General features: G+C 35.6%; 1 protein-coding gene across 1 annotated transcript in view; it reads right to left on the bottom strand.

Moving 5' to 3' along the window:
• Positions 1-1,141: 1,141 nt before the first annotated feature.
• Positions 1,142-19,368, bottom strand: part of EDNRA (endothelin receptor type A) — an 87,379-nt gene continuing 69,152 nt past the window's right edge. Inside the window, exons 5-8 of the mRNA XM_074229175.1 lie at positions 12,343-12,495; positions 7,697-7,830; positions 6,863-6,971; positions 1,142-4,223 (exon numbers count right to left, since the gene is read on the bottom strand). Coding sequence (XP_074085276.1) covers positions 4,080-4,223; positions 6,863-6,971; positions 7,697-7,830; positions 12,343-12,495 — 540 coding nt within the window. The 3' untranslated portion in view covers positions 1,142-4,079. The remainder of the gene's footprint in view (positions 4,224-6,862; positions 6,972-7,696; positions 7,831-12,342; positions 12,496-19,368) is intronic.

Below are 19,368 nucleotides of genomic sequence, written 5' to 3' on the forward strand. Positions count from 1 at the left end.
CCAGGGCTGGTGCTCCTTCCATTGTGCCACCTGGCCATACCAGAATTATTACTATTATTTTTCTAATTTTAATTTTTTTCTCTCCCCTTTAATTTATCGCTCAAATGAGTCTATATTTTTTGGGGAGAGGGGGTATTTTGTTTACTCTTAAACAAGAATATTTTATTAATGTATAAAAAACATTATTTGTAAAAAAAAAAGAAGAGGTAAAGCAAAGGGCATACCCAATACAAAGCCTCAGTGTCAGGAGATGGAGAATAAGCTATATCATTCATTAACTTGAATGGTTAGCTATGCTTCAGTCTTATACCCATTAATCATCATTCCATTAACTTTGGGTTATACCAGATTTTGGTTCTTTAAGAATCCTTGTGATTCTTTATCTATACTGGGAGAATATTATATCTGTTGTATTTTTTTAAATATTTGCTGCATTGGAGGCAGGAACTATAATTTAGTATAGAAATCTTTTCCATTCTAGGCAACAATAGCGTAATTTTCTAAAAATCTTGACCATAGACCAATCCATGAGTAATTGTTGAGCCCCTACTAAGTGTAGGGAGATACAAAGACAATGAATAAATAGAAACACAGATGGGTAGTATTGATTTCTCCAGAGAATCAGCTGTAGCTCACAGAGCTCCAGACACACAGAGCCACTAATAATCATAGAAGCTTGTTCTAATTTATGATGTGACTGACTCTGCCTTGACTCTGTCAGTTCTCTGGCCCTCCCTCATTAGGACCTCCTTGTTCCTTTTCAGTTGGATTTCTTCTTGCTGGAATGATAAAGTCAGAGGAAGGAACTGGAATCCTGATTTGGGAAACACCAAGTAGATCAGTTTGGATGGAGCATAGAGTGTTAAGGGGTATAATGTGGGAAAGAAATCTTCAAAGATGGAACCATAGCCATACTATGAAAGGCTTTAAGTGACCAAGTGGAGGAGTTTACATTTCTTTCCTAGAAGCATTATGGAGCCACTGAAACTTATATAGTAGAAGAGTGACACAGACTTGTGTTTTAGGAAAATTATTTGGCAGCTATGTGTGTATATAAAAATGATTGGTAAGGGGAGAGAATAGAAGGCAGAATTTTTTTCTATAGAGAATAAAATAGGAATAATCATCAGAATACCAAAAATGCTTGTAAGAATATCTGCTTTATTTTACATTTCTGGGCCACTTCCATTATGGGACCTTGGTATCTGGCTCATTTCTATAAGGAGTCACCTTGCTGTACAGATATAATAAATACTGTGGAAATTAGGCTCCTCAAAAGATTAATTATCTCTTACTCAGCTTATCAACAACCTACACGTTAAAGCTCATGCAGTTACTATTTGATGCCAGAAATGTATGACGTTCTAGATTTATAAAATACATTTCATTCATACTCAAGAGACCATGTATGTTTTTACAATTATGATTGTCTAAACAAAATTCTTGTAATACTATATGTTATATTCATATGTTACTTTATGTGCTTACCAATAAATGAAGGGAATATGCCAGGGGTAACACTTGAATAAACAGAGTTTTCTGCTCTCTCAGTTTCAATGGCAGATCCTAGGATAAGTTTTTAAGGGGAGGGTGTGGTTTGGGATTGTGTCAAATGCAGCACCATAAATGAGTTTAGCTCTGTGTCAGCAAAGCAGGATTACTGGCACTTCTTCTAGTACTACTTGGCATCCTCATGAATGTATTGTCCATTTTTTTCTGGCTCAGATGACCTCATCAGGACAGGGAATGTCTGTGTGAAAATTTCCTCTACTGTTGCAAATTGTATCAATTAGTCTATGACATACAGTTATAGAGAAATTCTGAAAACTGGACAATTAAGTGATTGGTCACAAAACCATGATGTATTAGAGATAATACTTGAACCAGATTTTCCTGACTCTAAGACTCTCCATTAGCTGCCTCTCAGCATCGGATGGGGGGGGTGTGGCAGCAGGGAATTATTATAAGAAAATACGTTCCCATAACTGTAACACAAGAGGTGACACAACCCAATATGTTACTTCATCCAAAAAAAAAACTAGATTAAAAATAATCATCTTGTTGTATTGTCCTTGTACAGCTCAGTCAGTCATTTGTTCAGTGTATTGAATCTTCCCCAGTAATATGCATGGTCACTACCTTTGGGAACAAAGAGACTTCTGATGTAGAAGTAATAATCCAGGTTAATTGTTCCCCAAGATTTTGTTCAGGATCCACTAGGGGGAACTACTCTTGAACAATACTATAAGGTTATGCTTTAGTACACAACTATATGCACACATATGTATACACACAAAGACACATCATGTACATTTAATCTCAAAAAATTTTGCAAAGAAATTTACAAAGGTGTTTCTATGTACACTTGAAGGCTCTCTGCTGTGCACAGACTGTAAACATCTGGGAAGTTATCCAGAATAATCACTGGAGGCACTTTGAAATGGTGACCTTGTGAGCAGGTTAAAGTGAAGAATGCTAGTGCTTTGGACCTAGGACATGAAGAAGTCCAATGTGGGACTTATGATGACTTCACTTCAACCTGGCATGGTTGGACCCCATGATCCTCCCAGCAGTTTTCTGTAGTAGAGAGAAGAGGCGCTGAAACATAGTCTATCTAATGATGGACATGGATCATTCAGTGACTGAGGACTTAGCCATTTTTGAAAAAATCACTGAAAGTTAAGGCATACATCCAGATGTAGTAAAAGTAGTGCTGCTAGAGGATGGACTACTAATTAAAACCAAAACCCAAACCAAAACACCTCCAGTGAAAATGGGATTATTTGCTTAGACTTTGAATTCCATATCTCCTTGCATTTCATCTTGTCTGACAGTTACCAAAAATTTCAAAAATAATTTAAGTGCTTTGTCTTTTACTTCTTAGTACATTCTCTTCATTTTATAAGAGAAATAGATACCCCTGAAGAAAGTCATTATGTATAATGACTGCTGAATCTAAAAGTAACTCCCAGATTTAGTCAAAATGAAGTTGAAGTATGATTTGGGAATTTATTATGAATTTCAGTGTGCCCTTAGTTTATTAGGGACAACTAAAATCCCCCCTCCCTCAATAAGTTTCTTTAAAAATTCTAAGAATAATACTTAGAGTTACAATCTGATAGAACACTAGATTGAGAGACAGGAAGACCTGGGTTCAAAGTTTGCTTCTGATATTACCTAGTACTGTAATTCTGAGCAAGTTACTTCTCTGAGACTCAATTTCCTCATCTATAAAATGAGGACAATTCTATCTGTAGTAGCTACCTCCTTGGGGCTATTCTGGAGCTCAAATGAAGCAACATTCATAAAGGTCTTCGCAAATTCAAAGCACTAAGTAAATGTCAATTATTATTAATAGCACACCATTGTACCTTCTGGAGCTTTCAATTTGAGTTTTAAGTACCTAAATTTAAGCTGCTTTTAAGACCTACATTTTTATAAAGTCATCACTGCTTAGAGAAACCTTACCCTTTGACTGTTCACTAAACCTACTGCTTTCTTTGCAAAATATGTGTAGAACAAGAGCAAATGATTGTGACTATGCTACTAAGGTACATAATAATAATAAAGAATACTGGTGTGGAATGACATTTAAAACAAAGGTGGCTTAAACCCATACTGTGTTTCATAAGAAAAACAAATTTCAACACTCAAGAGGCAGAAGATGCACTCTATTGTCCAACATTCTTCTTCCTGTGACCCTCCCCAACATTCCATTTTTCAACAGGCCTCAGCCAGAAGGTGCACTGTATGCCAGTCATATATGGGGAAGACTCTTACTTCCTGCAAATGTAGCAGATGCATCCCCGGGGGCTAAGAACTCTTTTAGAGTTAGTTCTTTCCAGGTTCCCCCAACACTGCTGAATGTCATCTCTGAAAAAATGTCAAGTCATTTGAAAGCAGTCAGCTTCACTAGACTTAAAAGACATAACCAATTTACTTGATGGCAATTCCCAAGTGTATTTTTCAGGGGAAGGGGCAGGGAAGAATGCGAAAATTGGTAAACTTCTGGCAAAACATCTGTGGGGATCAGTCTTTCTTTCTTCATAAAGCTAGAGGCATTATTAGGGTTCTGGGCATCAGTTTATGCTGTCCTTGTGGCTGCTCCTGTCTGTGTTATTGTGGTGGTTTTGTTCATGGGTTTTCCACTGAATACTTGTTCCATTCATAGGTACTGAGGTCATGAGGCTTTTAGACTGATAGCAGCAACAGCAGAGGCATGACTGGAAAAGAGAAAAAATGTTGAAAAGATATAATTCTATCAGTTAATTTTCCCCCAAAACTCAATAATCTGGGGCTTTTGCCACCAACACCAGTATGTATTTAATAATAATAAAATAAAAAGCAATCCTTTACATTGTCAACAGTTACTCAGTCTCCTCCTCAATCCTTTCCCCTCTGCAAAGAACAAAGGAAGACCTTGTAGTTTATTGAGAGAAGATTGACTAAATAGTCACAAAGTATGGGCAAGTAAGTTCTACTTTTTGTTTCTCTTCTCTTGTGATGTAACTTTTTTTGTGAGGCAATGGGGGTTAAAAGTGACTTGTTTTAGGGTCACTGAGCTAACTAGTTTCATATGTCTGATGGAGCATTTGAACTCAAGTCCTCCTTACTACAGGACTGGTGGTGTATATCCACTTCACCATCTAACTGTGCCTAAAGTAGCCTTTAAAAACAAAAAACAAAAAAGAGATAATTACACTCTAATTATGACATCAGTGGACTGCTGCTGGTTCATTACCTCTCTCCTTTTTGAAGAGAGTTAAGAGAACTAGTCAAAGGGTGAGGAACATACTGTCTGACAACATCAGTGTACCAATTTGTTTTGGTAGTATTTTAGGGGCTGCTGGGTGGAGCAATGAATAGGGTGCTGATTCTGGGGTCAGGAAGACTAATCTTTTAGAATTCAAATCTGGCTTTAGAGTCTGGGAAAGTCACTTCACCCTCCTTGCCTCAGTTTCCTCCTCTGTAAAATGAGCAGGAGAATGAAATGACAAACTACTCCAGTATCTTTGCCAAAAAAACTCTAAATGCCATCACAAAGAGTGAATACAACTGAAATGACTGAGCAACAGCAATTGTATGCTTTGCTACAAAAGGGAGGGATCTACTGGTGAGCTTGGATAAAGATGGGAATAAACAGTATTCAGGGAATTTACATGAATAAAACATTCACAGGATTTTAAAAGAATAAAATGGCCTTTAGATCAACAGATCAACAAAGTGAGCCATCCTCCGACTCCCAGTCTCCCCAGGATTAAATAATTAGCATTTGTCTAGCCATTAATGTTCCTGGTTAATGGACAGTTTTATGACTATTATAAATATTTCACTATTTGAGCCCCAACTCTAAAGATTCAGCTGATAGACTAACAAGTAAAATTTTATATTATGGGCTGCTAGATTAATTACCATACTTTCATACTAAAACTATGCTAATTTAATTAAGCTGAACTATCTGCAGATGATCTCATTGTGTGTGTGTGTATCTACTTGTAATGGATGGAGAGCCAAACCACTTCAGTGGATTTGCTGTTGATATTCCCTTCATGAAGACCTACTGAATCAAAACCATAGTTTTGAGAGTTGGAGGAAACTCTTTCTTCTCTCTTAGTTTAAGGAGCCAATAAATATTCACAATTAGCTTCCTTGAATATATCAAACCACTGATATGAACTGTGTTGTCATGGAAATTGGTGTAATATAGGTGTTTAGAGCTCTGGAAGGTTAAAATGGAAGCTGGTACACTGAGGTAAGACATACATTTCCTGATGTTTTACTTTATTATTTTATTTCTTTTAAGTGGAGTAATCAGTTGGCAGGTAATAAAAATAACCTTTCATTTTAATGTTAACCCCTTGTATTATGGTTGTTTATAACACCTTCTTAGAGGAGTTAACTTTCTAGTTTCTGACTCTATAGGCACTCTGCAATATATTTGAAATTTTACTGCCTCCTTGTCTTTGATTACAGCATGTATCCCATCTGGTATGCATTCCCTCCTCACTACTGCTTTGGAGAAACCTTCAACAACATTCTTTTTTTATTATTATTATTGTTTTGGGGGGATTTTTTTGCAAGGTAATGGGGTTAAGTGGCTTGCCCAAGACCACACAGTTAGGTCATTATTAAATATTTGAGGCTGGAGTTGAACTCAGGTCCTCCTGACTTGGACAAAGGTAAAGTTCAGGTATCCCCTCTTAGTAGAAGTCTTTCTCTTGATACAATCAGTTATTAGTACTTTCCTTCTTGAAATTATATTATATTGTATATGATTTGTATTTAGTTATTTGTGTACACACTGTATTCTCCTCTAACCTCCCTTCCCTTTCTAGGAAGATATAAGCTCAGGAAGAGCAATTTTAGCATAGTGCCTAGCACAAAGATGCTTTAATAAAAGTTTGATATTTTAAATATCATCTTGTCTAATTTCTTTACAATTATTCCAGAATGATAGTTACTTTTAAAGGCTAATTTTGGCAAGGTCTGCTACTTATTTCCCATATTCTAGACAATTAGATTTCATAGATACAGCATTGGATCTGAGGTGAGAGGAATCTTGAGTTCAAATCCTGCCTCAGAGACTTATTAGCTTTGTGACTGGATAAGTCCCTTAATCTCTCTCTTCTTCAGTATCCTTATCTGAAAAATGGGGATAATAATACTACCTACCTGACAGGATTGTTGTGAGGATAAAATGAGACAATATTAGTAAAGTGCTTTTCAGACCATAAAGTATTATTTATTAGCTATTATTATTAGTATTAATCATAAAAATCAATTATAACAATGTGCTACATAATAGAAGCTATTATTACCGGTTTTCTATTTTTCTTACTATCAGTTACTAAAGAACTCTTACCTGGAAACAGTTTTTAAATTTTTTGCTGACAAAATATAGGGCGATTGGGTTTATACATGAATTCATAGTTGCCAAGTTAATGCTGATGTAATCCATAAGCAGTAAGAAACTAGAGCAAAAGAAAATAAAGTAGAATAATTAGAACATACATTATTTTTTCACCTGTTAATGACAACATATTCCTGAAGTAAGCATTCTTCCTGCCCAGAAGCCATTTCCAACAAACCTTTCCCATATACTATTATCTTTAAAGGATAGTAGTCTCCGGTTCATAAGGGTTTTTTCTTTCTTTTTTTTTTTCTGACCACAAAAACTGCTACATAGTTTGAACAACTTTCTTAAACATAATAGCAGGAAGATTATAGACATTGAGGAAAGAAAGTATCCTTTTTCAACTCCTTGCCCGTTGTAGAGGAAAGAGTAGATTTGGAGTCTGGGGGTCTGAGCTACAATCTCCAACTCCAGAGTTACCTTTATTTGACTATGAGCAAAATACTTAACCTCTCTATAATTCTATTCTTATGACTGGTAATATACTATTTCTTTAGGTAGGTCCTCCCTTTCCCAATCTCCCAAGTGATCAGTTAAACAATGGGGGCCTTAGAGTAGAGAGTGGAGACCCAAAAGGACCATTAACATGTACGGAATAGAGTTTTTAGGGGAAGCCCTAATTTCCTTCTAGGTTAGCTTTCAGAACTTCATTTTGTACTTAACCCCATTACCTTGCAAAAACAAAATCAAAAAACCCCCAAAAACCAAAACCAAAACCAAAACAAACAGAATTTCATTTTGCTCATTTTAAATGAGGCAATAGGTAAATAGCATGAATAATACCTAAGCAATTCACACCGGTTCATGTCCTTCTCATTGTACACAGTCTTCTTCAAGATACGGCTCAGATGAAGAGGAAACCAGCAAAGAGCAAAAATCACAACCAAACAGAAGACTGTTTTTGCCACTTCACGGCGCTAAAGAGGAAAAAATACAGAAAAAATTATGCTCACATTGAGAAATAGTATCATAGTGGTAGTGATAACCATGAGAAAAATACCTGTCCCTGCAAAAGATTAAGTAAACTGTCTTCCAAAAGCCTCTTAAAGAATCTAAATATTAATCAATATTCTAGATAACCTTTTTGGTGATTTAAGAAAAAAGTAATGATTTTTGTTTTTATGTCATAATTATTCTTTCTTTGTCCTGCTAATGGTCAGAATTGAAAACTCCATTCCACTGCACTCTTCACTTTGTGACAAAGAAAATATAGTTAAATGCCTGAAGATGTTTTTTGATAATTCAATGGTTTGTTCAGTAGTCCCTCACTTCTCAGTCAATAGGAAGGAGGAAGGTGTATGGTTCATCATTTGTTCTCTACAATCACTACAACGTAGATGTTATAGTGTGGGGTTTTTTTGGGTGGAGTGGGCAGCCTTCCAGTCATGAGGTAGAAAAGGACAAGAGGTGAGAAAGGTCAGGAGAGCTAGAGCAATAGAATGAAAGCTGTAAAATGTATAAAGTTTTTCTTAGTAATATGCAGGCAAAAGACTATTTTATCTCCTGACAAGGGCCTCTAACTAACTCAGGGTAACAACTGTATATAAATAAATTATGCTAGCCATCTAATAGTATGGTGCACAGGGTGAGGGTGGGATGAAGAAATAAAGGTTACCTCTTCTTCTGACATCACATTCTGAAAACCAGCAATTAGAACTCTTTTGGTTAGGACTGATTTTAAGCAACATGATGCAGGAGACAGAATTCTGGGTTTGAGTCAATGGACATTGGGTGACTTAAGCTAAGAAAGTCACTTAATTTTACTTGTCTTTAGGTTCCTTATTTGTAAAATAAAGAAATTGGACCAGAAGCCTCTCAAGGTCTATTTTAGTTCTAAATCTATGATCTAATGATTCTTTCTAATAAAAAAAGAATAGTGAATAGAGTCTTGGAGTCAGAGAGGCCCTGGGTTCACAGATGTGACTGTGGGCTAGAGAATCATCTCTATAATAGTGAACCTCAAATGATGCAAGCATCTTGCAAACCTTACAGTGTTATATAAGTGTCAGTTAGTTTTTATTATTATTATTGTTATTGTTATTATTATTGTTATTTTTATGTCACTTTGTCAATGAAGGGAAATGAAGACAGCCAAAAAAGCAAGTAAGTAGACATGAGGAGAGAGAACATTCCAGACTTGGGAGAAAGGTAGAGACAACACCTAGAGTCATGGGATAGCCTTGTTGATGCAACATCCAAGAGGCCAGTGTCATTGTATAAGAGAGTTCACATTAGTGAGTAAGACGTAAGAAGACTGGAAATGTGTTGAGTTCTGAAAGGTTTTGAGTGTCCTACTGGCTTTTGAATTTGACTCTGGAGGCAATAGGGAGACACTGTAGTTTATTGAGTAAAGGAGTGACATGGTTGGATCTGCACTTTAGGAAAATCACTTTAGAGACTGAATGGAAGATGGATTGTAGTTCAGGAGAAATGGTGGCTGATATCACTAATGGTGGCAGAGGAGAGAAGGAAGTATATTTGAGAGTTGTTGTGAAGATGAAATTGATGGGTCTTGGCCATAGATTGGATATGGGAGGGTTGAGAGAATGAGGAGCTCTCCTTTGTGAGCCTGAGGCACTGGGATGGTGGTGTTGCCCTCTACAATAACAGGGAAGGCAAGAGGTAGGGAGGTTTTAAGGGAAAAGATAATGAGTTTAATTTTGGACATGTTGAGTGGACATCCAGTTCAAGATATCTGAAAGGAAGTTGGAGATGCAGGATAACTATAACCATAATATTTGGGATTCAAGCAGTAGGTTGTAATTGAAAGGACTGTACCACCACACACAATCTGTGGCTTGAAGGACCCTCAAAATTTAACCGTTCATTTTATGAATGAGGCAATTGAAGCCCCAAATCAGCAACCATTGAACATTTTAGATACAGGACTATTGTATGAAGCAGAGAAGCCAGTGTGGATTGGATTGGCTTTGAAGGTCTAGGCACTTCAAAGTCTATATTGGATTAGCAAAATCACAGGTTGTGATTTTTCTTTGGCCATTAACTGGGGAATATAGTGTTTATTTTTTTTAAGAGTATATACATTTAGAAATTGAGCTAGCCATGTAAACTGCAGTGTCTGTAACTGGGATTAGCTAACATCAAGAGACAAGTGATTGAAATGGGGATTGGAGGCATAACACTGTCTTGCCCCTAACCACCTAGTATTAAGTATAGGAAGCCTATAATAAGCCCACATGACTAGTACAACCACACAAAAGGTTTTCAGGAGAGTCAGTAAAGATTGCCGCCTCTCCACCCAGTCAGTACTTATTTGATCTTCTAGAGTTACCAGTTAAACTGAAATATGGAAAAACAGTGGTTTCAAGTAGAACACAACAGAACAGAGGTATCTCTTGCAGAAAGAAGATCTTATGTATTACTTGTGCTGCTTTATAAAAGGATTGTTTTGTCTGAGGGTAGGTCAACTGGTATGAGTGTTTGCTAGGTGTCAGAAAAGATGAAGAATTACAATGCAATAGATCATTTCCTATCTATGGATTCAGTTTAGTTCAGTTCAGTTCAATTCAATTCAATGGATTATTCAATAGAAAACTTTCAATGTTGGAGGAATTAGTTACTGACTCTCACTGGACATCAGTTTTCTTTTATGTAAAATGAGTTTTTCCCACCACCACTACCAGTAACTCATGGTGTGACATTAGCCTCTGTAAGTCTTAGTTTTCTATTGTTCAGTTGGTATGCTATTTGGGGTTTCCTTGGCAAAGAGACTAGAGAAGTTTACCATTTTTTCAGATAAGGAAATTGAGGCAAACAGGGTTAAGTGACTTGATCTGGGTCATATGGCTAGTAAGTGTCTGAGGTCAGATTTGAACTTGGGAAGATTAATTTTCCTGACTTTAGGCTGGACACTAACAACTAAGCCACCTAGCTGTCTAAATAGAGACTGGGATAAATTCTTAAAAAGATTTTGTTTCTTTACCATTTCCTCCCTCCCTATTAGGAGAGAAAATAAAATGTATGTTAATCAGAAAAAGAAAAATTATCATTCTTCATTGTTTTCCATGCCACATTAAAAAAGTAATCACATTTATAAGTTTTCAGATCTGGAACACATATTGACTGTATGACTCATGTCAATTCTCTTAATCTCTTAAACTGAGGTATCTCAGACAACTCTCTAAGTTCCAGAGATGCAAAAGAGTTGCCAAACAACTTTAGTCTAGACAATTTCTTTACTGGGAGTGGGAGTTTCAATTAAGGGTAAAAAATAAATTAAAAAAATAGTGCCTTAAAAAATTATAAAACACTTTCTTCAAAGCAACCAGTGAGAGAGGTAGGGTGGTGGAGATAAATATTGTGATCTTAATTTTTCCCCTTTTTATGATCTTAAATTTTTAATGAAAGTTCTCAGAGATTTAAATGATATGTAATTTAGGATTGGAAATTTAAAGCTCATTAGTTAGTAAGCAATTATGAAGTACCTATTTTGTGCTAGGCCCTGTGATAAGCATTGGAGATATAGTGAAAAGAAAACAAATATGTACAAACAACATAGATAGGATAAACAGAAATGTTAACAGATAATAATTCTAGTATAATAATTAATAATAAATAATAATTCTAGTGAAAGATGATAGAATGTTTTAAAAGAGGGATTGGGAAAGGCTTCCTAAGATGGAATTTTAGCCTGGATTTGAAGAAAGCCAGGGAAGTCAGGAGGTGATGAGGATGAAGCGCATTCCATGTTGGGGACTTGCCCAGAGTTGGAAAATGAAGTGTGTTGTTGATGAGACAGCAAAGAGACTAGTATTTCTGAATAGTCTAAACCCTTCATTTTATAGAAGAGGGAAATGAGGTCCACCAAAGAGGTTAAATATACCCTGATAAAATTCTCTTGGGTTGCATATAGTAGACCTTACCCACAAACCCCTGTTCTGTGAAAAGAATCTGATGTTGTTATTATGATGCCTCTCTCTTTGCTCTAGGGTCACATTAGCTGGCTGGAACTGAGATTCTGACTCAGGAGTCTCCTAACTTTAAGTTCAGTGCTAATGATATACCATATGTGAAAATGCTTTTAAAACAACAAAACACTATTCAAGAATCTACAACCATATCCTACCAAAAATTTACCAAAGGGAATCCATCCATTATGGTGGGAAGCTCTCTAATATCTTTACATTGTAAAGATACCAATGTCCTCTCTTAATATATGACTAAGTCATCTTTTCCTTAGATCATTCGACATTTGTAATTTGATGGTAATGATCTTGTGGGTTTTGACATAATAGGGCTATGTCGATATTACATTTAACTCTACTTGGACAATGAAGTATTTCAAAGTATCCTGCTCAAGAAGGAACTCTACTGCCAAGTTTTGGGTTCTCTTTTCTTTTTGCCTCAAATGGGATGACATTTGTACTGTACTGTACTGTATAAATGCAAATCATTATTATAATTATTACCTGCTTAAGGTGCTCGCTGAGTGCAATTCTCAAACTTCCATTTCTTCTGTTGAGCATCTCACAAGTCATTAGGGTATAAAATATGGCAGTACAGGCTAATGGTACGCAGAAATAGAAACCGAAGAGCCACCAGTCTTTTGCATCTCGGTAAAACTGTAAATAAAGGAGGGGGGGAAGAAGAGAAGAATAATCATGCAAATTAAGTGCAAAATACCCCTGAAATATGCTAATGATAAGGCTGCAGCAGCAGAGTCCTTATAAATAGAGAAAAGTTTGTATCCCTGCTCTAGTTGTAATAATTCAGTGATGACAAAGGAGCAGAAAGTCAATTCCTAAGTCAACACCTTGGAAAATTATCTTACCCTTTTACTAGCATATAAACATTTAGACTTTTAAACTTCACATAGGCTAATTCCATAATACTATAGAGGTGACCCTGGATTCTTGAAAGTTCTCTCAATGGAATGCTAGTTTTAGCCAATGCTTCCCGGTTGAAGGGCTTCAAGTATGGGTCCTAGTGATAGACAATATGGGAGTTGTCCAAGGATCAGCTTGCCAAGTACACAGGAACTCAACCCTGGGAGATTAACCACTAAATGATTAATTATTTTTTTAGCCACAGCAATTCAAGAAATGTAAAGGGACTGTAATTTATACCAGTTGTTGAAGTAGCTCATGGATGAAATCATGAATTTTTAAGAAAATACTTTAAATTAAAAAAAAAGTTGGTTTCAATTGAATACTTTTGGTCAATGACCTCTGGTAAAAATTAATCTGTATTTTGAAACATGCAGTCCTAGCTATGTTGTGTAGCATATGACAAGTGTGCTCTCTAAATATACCAGCTCTTATGATAAGAAGCAGTATTTCGAGGTAGTTATGAGCTGAACGTACAGTCTGAAAGTCCTATGTTCACATCTTTATTCTGGCTCTTTTTAACTATGTGACCATGAGCAAATCACTTTACTCCTCTAAATTTTAGTTTTCTTTAATCTCTTAATTGGGGATATTTACCTTACAAGGTTATAGTGAGGCTCAAGCGCCAGGTTAAGTGTTTTGCAAATCTTACATAAATGTCAATTATTATTTCTTCACTCATTCACAACTATAGTGGAGCACAGACTCTTTGAGGGCAGGGACTATTTTGTTTCGGTCTTTGTATTTTTAGGTCCTAGCAAGTATCCAGCATAGGCAAGGCACTTAATAAATTCCAAGTGAATTTTATTGATGCTGGTTTACTTCAGTCCCCTGGGCTGGAGAGTTCTTAATGGATTGCGTGAAGCTGATGAATGGTTGATGTGAGAACTTTGGTTTCATAGGCAGTTAACCCCTTGCCTGGTATGTGTGCTATGTGACCTCATTGCTGGAAAATTAGAACCATCAATAACTTTTTTTTACTCTTTTTAAAAAAATGCCTACCACCTGGAAGTCATTTGAAGAGAATACCATCTCTAAAGAAGCACTGAACTTTATTTTCCTGCTGGGTTGGGAAGTGATCATACTAACTCGCTAATCCAAGGATTGTTCTGAACTATTTATTTTTAAAAATGAAAACTTTGATTTTCAATGACTTCCTGCCTCCAAATGTTTAATCTGAGATGGACAGAAACCCCTTCTTTCCCATCCCCTTCTTTCCCATCATTTCTTTCCAGATTATTTATTTAGCAAGGACCTACCCCACACTGTGGCATCTTTTTCCATAGTAAAAACAATGAGGGACTAGTCTCTGAAGACTGGGGTAATTTCTGATTATAATGCAAATAATAAGAGATCTGCTAGGCAGAATTTACACTACTTCCATTTATAGTTACTGAGTAGTAAAATTTTTATACAAAATTACAAAGAATCAACTGATTTAGAGCTATTTATGTAAATGCTTCCTTGGAAGTATTTCATTCTATGTAAATTTAACCATATAATACAATGCAAAGACTGAGAGGACCTAAATTCTAATCCTCTTTCTACCAATTAGTTCCTAGGTTGCCACATGCTGATCACTTCATCTTCTCAATTTCTTCATCTGTAAAATGTATTGAACTTGATTTCAAAGGTTCCTTAAAACTTTGTGATCCTGTGGTTCTATGAGCAAGAATTGACTGGGTGCCTTCTATGGGTGAGACATTGAGCTTGACCAAAGATATATATAAAATCAAAACCTTTGAGGAATTTCTATTCTCTTTAGCAATAAAAACAAGTAAAAAGATGAGTAAACACAAGATTATTGTGGAAGGAGAGATTGCTTGAGCATTGTATTCTCTATCACAATGGTAAAGTCTCAAGGAACTCAAGTTTAAGCTATGTCTTTCAAAACAAAAATTACAGACTCTAATAAAGCTATGATCTTACTGATGTTAGTATTCTCTCCAATTTTGCTGATCACAACCTATCAATACTTATCCATTCTGTGTGACTCTAGCACGTAACCTTTGTAAATTCACCATAGCAGATCTGCCCAATGTTCTGAGCTCGCTTCCTTTGTTCTCCCAACAGCATGATGATACCAGAGGAGTGAGTAAATAATCAACAAAATCTATGCCTCATGCTTGTCATGTGACTAGACCATCCTTTTCATTTATGGATTTCTTTGACATCTTTTATTTCTTTTTTCTGTACAACCTTTTACCTTTGTAATTACAAAAATAAAAAAAAACCCACACCTCAGAGAGATCTCCTTATTTTGTTATCTCTACTTCCAGATATGTGAGGGTTATCAGTACTGGATTTTTCTCAGTGTCCACTGTCTTTTTGCCAACTGTGTAGAGCTGGATATTGATCCTGTGATTTTTGGGAAGCAGGCTTACTAGTTTTAGGATGAAAAAAAACTACTTCATGTCTCCAGAGTAAGGGTCAAAAACTCTTTTTATGGGAGTATTGCCAGCATAGTTAAAATAAATAAAGTGTGAGGAGTGGGATGGGAATAGGGAATGGCAGGCCTAGCTTGTTGGCAGAGAAGAAGGTAAAAAGAGAGTATAAGAGATGAGAAAAAAGATTAGGAAAAAGGCAACACAGAATCTTAGAATTTGAAGGGACCTCAGAGATCAACTACTCTAACCCACATCTAAGCAAGAATCTCCTTTAAAATATACTCAAGTGGTCACCCAGATTTCCCAATCAGTAACCAATCCATAAACATTTATTAAGCTAGGCATTGTGCTAAATGTGGCAGATACAAAGGGGTGGTGGTGGGAGGACCAAAGATGTCTCTGCACTCAAGGAACTTAAAAATCTAATTTACTGATTGAATTTGAGCTCCTTGAAAACAAGGACCTTGTTTTTAACTTTTCTTTTTATTCCAAGGCATTAGCACAGTTTTTAGAACCCAATGGATAATTAATAAATGCTTGTGGATTAGATGACTCAGTATATCAGTTGGTTTTACTGAATTATTTTTTCTTAATTACAAGAGAAGGAAGATTGAGGGGAGAAAGAGGAGATTCAGAAATGATTATGTTATAAAAACAAAACATATCAATGGAAGCTAATTTTTCATTTTTAGGTTTTTTTGAAGACTTGTAAGTGAAAGGAGACCCACTATCTCCTGAAGAAACCTATTTAGTGAGAGAGATAACTCTGTTAGGGAAATTTCCCTTAAATCAAATAAATTTGTCTTCTAGAAACTTTTATCATATTTGCCCACTGGAAGCAAACAGTGAAAATCTATTTACTCTTCAACATGCTAGGTCTTTAACTACTTGAAGACAGATAAAATGCTTTTCACCAATCTTCTAAAGGCTAAAAATACACTGTTCCTTCAACTGATGCTCATATGGCATGATTTCACCATAAGGGCTACAGTTTTCTGATCACATTTCAGTTTATTATTCATATCCTCCTTAAAATATGGCACACATAACATCTAATACATAACCTAGATACAATCTAAGGGGGATAACTAATAGCAGGAAGAAGGGGAACAAGAGAATTAAAAAAGAGATGTAATTGTAATCTGTCCCTTATAACTCTTTAGCATAATCTCATTATCCTGCAAGATTTCATCACCCTTAACACTCTATTTGATTGTGGTAGGGCCACAGATTGAAGGCCACTCCTTAGAGAATAATTTTTGCAATCAGGTCACAGACTTGCCCTCTCATTATTAGGACATCTTGGATTTTGATATTTGAACACAAGATTGTAATAACTGGAGATGCTATATGTTATCATTTAACTTTAACTCCTAAATCTTTAGTAGCTCCCTAATGATTTCTGAATAAATTTCAAACTCCTATGTCATCTGCCTTTTGAGTTATTTCTTATTAATCACCATGGACTATTCTAAATTGAACTCCATTTGCCCCACTAAAGACACACTACATCACCCCACTACTCTTCCTTTACTCACACTGCTCCTTAAATCTGGAATGCCTTCCCTTCCCCCCATCTACTGATGGTTGATTTCCATTCAATTAGAAGTCTTAAAATTTTTTTAAATAAAGTTTTATTGATGCCTTTTGTTTTTACATTACAGTCACTTCTGAATATCTTTTAAAATGTGACTTCTTAATGACATTTTCCTTCCCTCTCAGTAAGATAGGACTTTATCCTTGAGAATTTATAGTTTTAAACTTCTCTAAGGTACTTATCATTGTAAATTAAAATGTATGCTGCAAATTATGGTTATCTCAAACAACAAGTATTTATTAAGTACGTGACAGGCCCTGTGGATACAAATATGAAAAAAAAACCAAAGATATTTCCTGCCTTCAAGGAACTTACATTTTAATAGAAGTCAGTACAGAAAAAGATGCTGATAAGGGAGGGGAGATACCCAACTGGGGAAGCATGATAAAGTTCCAAAGTAGTATAGCTAGGTGAGAAATGAGATGTCTGAGTTGAACTGCCTAATTAATTGAAGGTTCTGAGTTCATGATCCCATCCTCTAATCAGAGAAGCAAAGGGTAGTTTAAGTTGGACTATTGAGGCTAGTGCAGTGGGGTGCCTGGTCTGGAGTCAAAAAGACTCACTTTTGTGAGTTTGAATTTTACTTCAGTCACTAATATGTGATCCTAGGCAAGTGACAATTTTGTCTGCTTTGTTTTTCTCATTTGTAGAATGAGCTGAAGAAGGAAATGAAAAATTGCTTCTGGTATACTTGCCAAGAAAGCTCCAAATGAGATCACAGAGAGTCAGGCATGACTGATCAACAACCACAACATCTTAGGAAATTTCCCTAATAGGGTCATCTCTACCACTTTCTCAGGAGATAATGGGTCTCCTTTCACTTAAAAGTCTTCAAAAAAACTAAAAATGAAAAGGAAGTTTTCATTGATATGTTTTGTTTTTGCAACATAATCATTTCCGAATCTCCTCCTTCTCCCCTCAACCTGCCCTCTCTTATAATTAAGAAAAATAATTCAGTAAAAACAACTGACACACATCTTGCAGGGTGATGAGGTTAATATCAAAAGTGAATTTTCTGGGGCAGGGTGGAGAAGTCAGAGAAGTTCCAAAGTAGTATAGCCAAGCATCTGTGCATTTTTTCTTTCTATTAATTTATAGGTTCCATGAATACCATGACTGTTCTTTTCTAATCTTTCTGATATGGTAACCAAGAGGGCTAAAATTAACTTTGATGGAATTAAGAGACATAGAATTCAGAAATTTTACTCTTGCTATTCTCAACCCTTGTCCATCTACATCTAGATTAAAGCATTCAATTCTGGGTATCACATTTTAGGAAGACTATTGATAAGTTGGAGTCTTCAGATTTAACCTGTGGAAGTCAAGACTTAGTTGTTTTCCAGAACTGAAGAGCTACCATATGGAAGAGGGATTCAAATTGATTTGTTTGATTCTAGAAGACAGAACTAGAAACAACTGGTGGAAGTAAATTAAAGCTTGATATAAGGAATTCCTCCCCATGCCATCAGCAATTAGAGCTATGAAGAAATGAGGTGGGCTGCTTCAGGAAGGAGAAGATTCCCTTGAGACCTCCAAGCAAAGATCAGATGCCAATGAAGAGGATCCTTATTCAGGTATATGTTGGTCTGGATGGTCTCTTGTCCTCTACTCATTCTATGATTCTTTCCATATTAGGTAATTAATATATGTTGATCTCTTATTACCATAATAACCCTGAGGATAAAAAAATGAGAAGACACTATTAGTACTAATTCTTTTTTTCTTCAAGAGAAAATATTTCTCGGGGAAGAATTCAGCTTACTGAGAGAGTTCTGACATGCTATTTTAGAACTAAACTGACACATTGGCATTATGCAAAACAAAGGCAGAGTATTTCTCAAATACAAATTCAGATTGAAAATACTGCTCATAAGCTGAATCTGTTTTCCTCCACTGACTACAGTATTTCCTCTTCTTTGTTTCCATGAAGGATAGATAGAAAAAGACTTTTTTTTTTCCTCTAAGTTTCTTGGAGAATAGTCCCTTTGAGCAACTCTGGGATTGCTATATAGAAACCTCTAGAGTACAGTTATTATAGTTGAATTTGCTTTTAAGTTTTCTTCCAGAAGCAAGAAAAAAAACATTGAATAGGAAAAGACTCCTTACATTTAGAAAAGATTAGTTCTGAGAAGTATTTGCATACTTTAATTCCTTATATTCATCAATGACAGTTACTGAATATCAATTAATAAAGTATTTGTATGAGGTCAATTTTGTCATGCTATCTAAGAATTTCTTGCTGAATTTGGAATTGGAGGTTCTGTCTGGATCTGGGTCCTGGATTCTCCCTCTAGCTATATGATTCCAGTCAATTCATTTAACCTCTATAGGCCTCAATTATGATTAAATTTAATGATAAACTTAATGATTAAATTTAAATTAAAAAAAGGGGGAGTTGGATTAGATGTCTCTGTTTTCTATGAACTTTAATATTCTATGGGTTTCATTTTAATGAATAAAATATATTCATCTTAATGAATATAATATATAATTATAATGAATATAATAATATAATATATACATGGGATTTATTATGTTTTGATTTAATAATTTATGTGGGGACAATGAAGTCTTAGGTTAAGTAACTCTTTCAAATAATTGGATAGGTTTTATAATTATCCAAAT

This window comes from Macrotis lagotis, chromosome 3 (assembly GCF_037893015.1).
Source record: "Macrotis lagotis isolate mMagLag1 chromosome 3, bilby.v1.9.chrom.fasta, whole genome shotgun sequence".
NCBI lineage: Eukaryota > Metazoa > Chordata > Mammalia > Peramelemorphia > Peramelidae > Macrotis > Macrotis lagotis.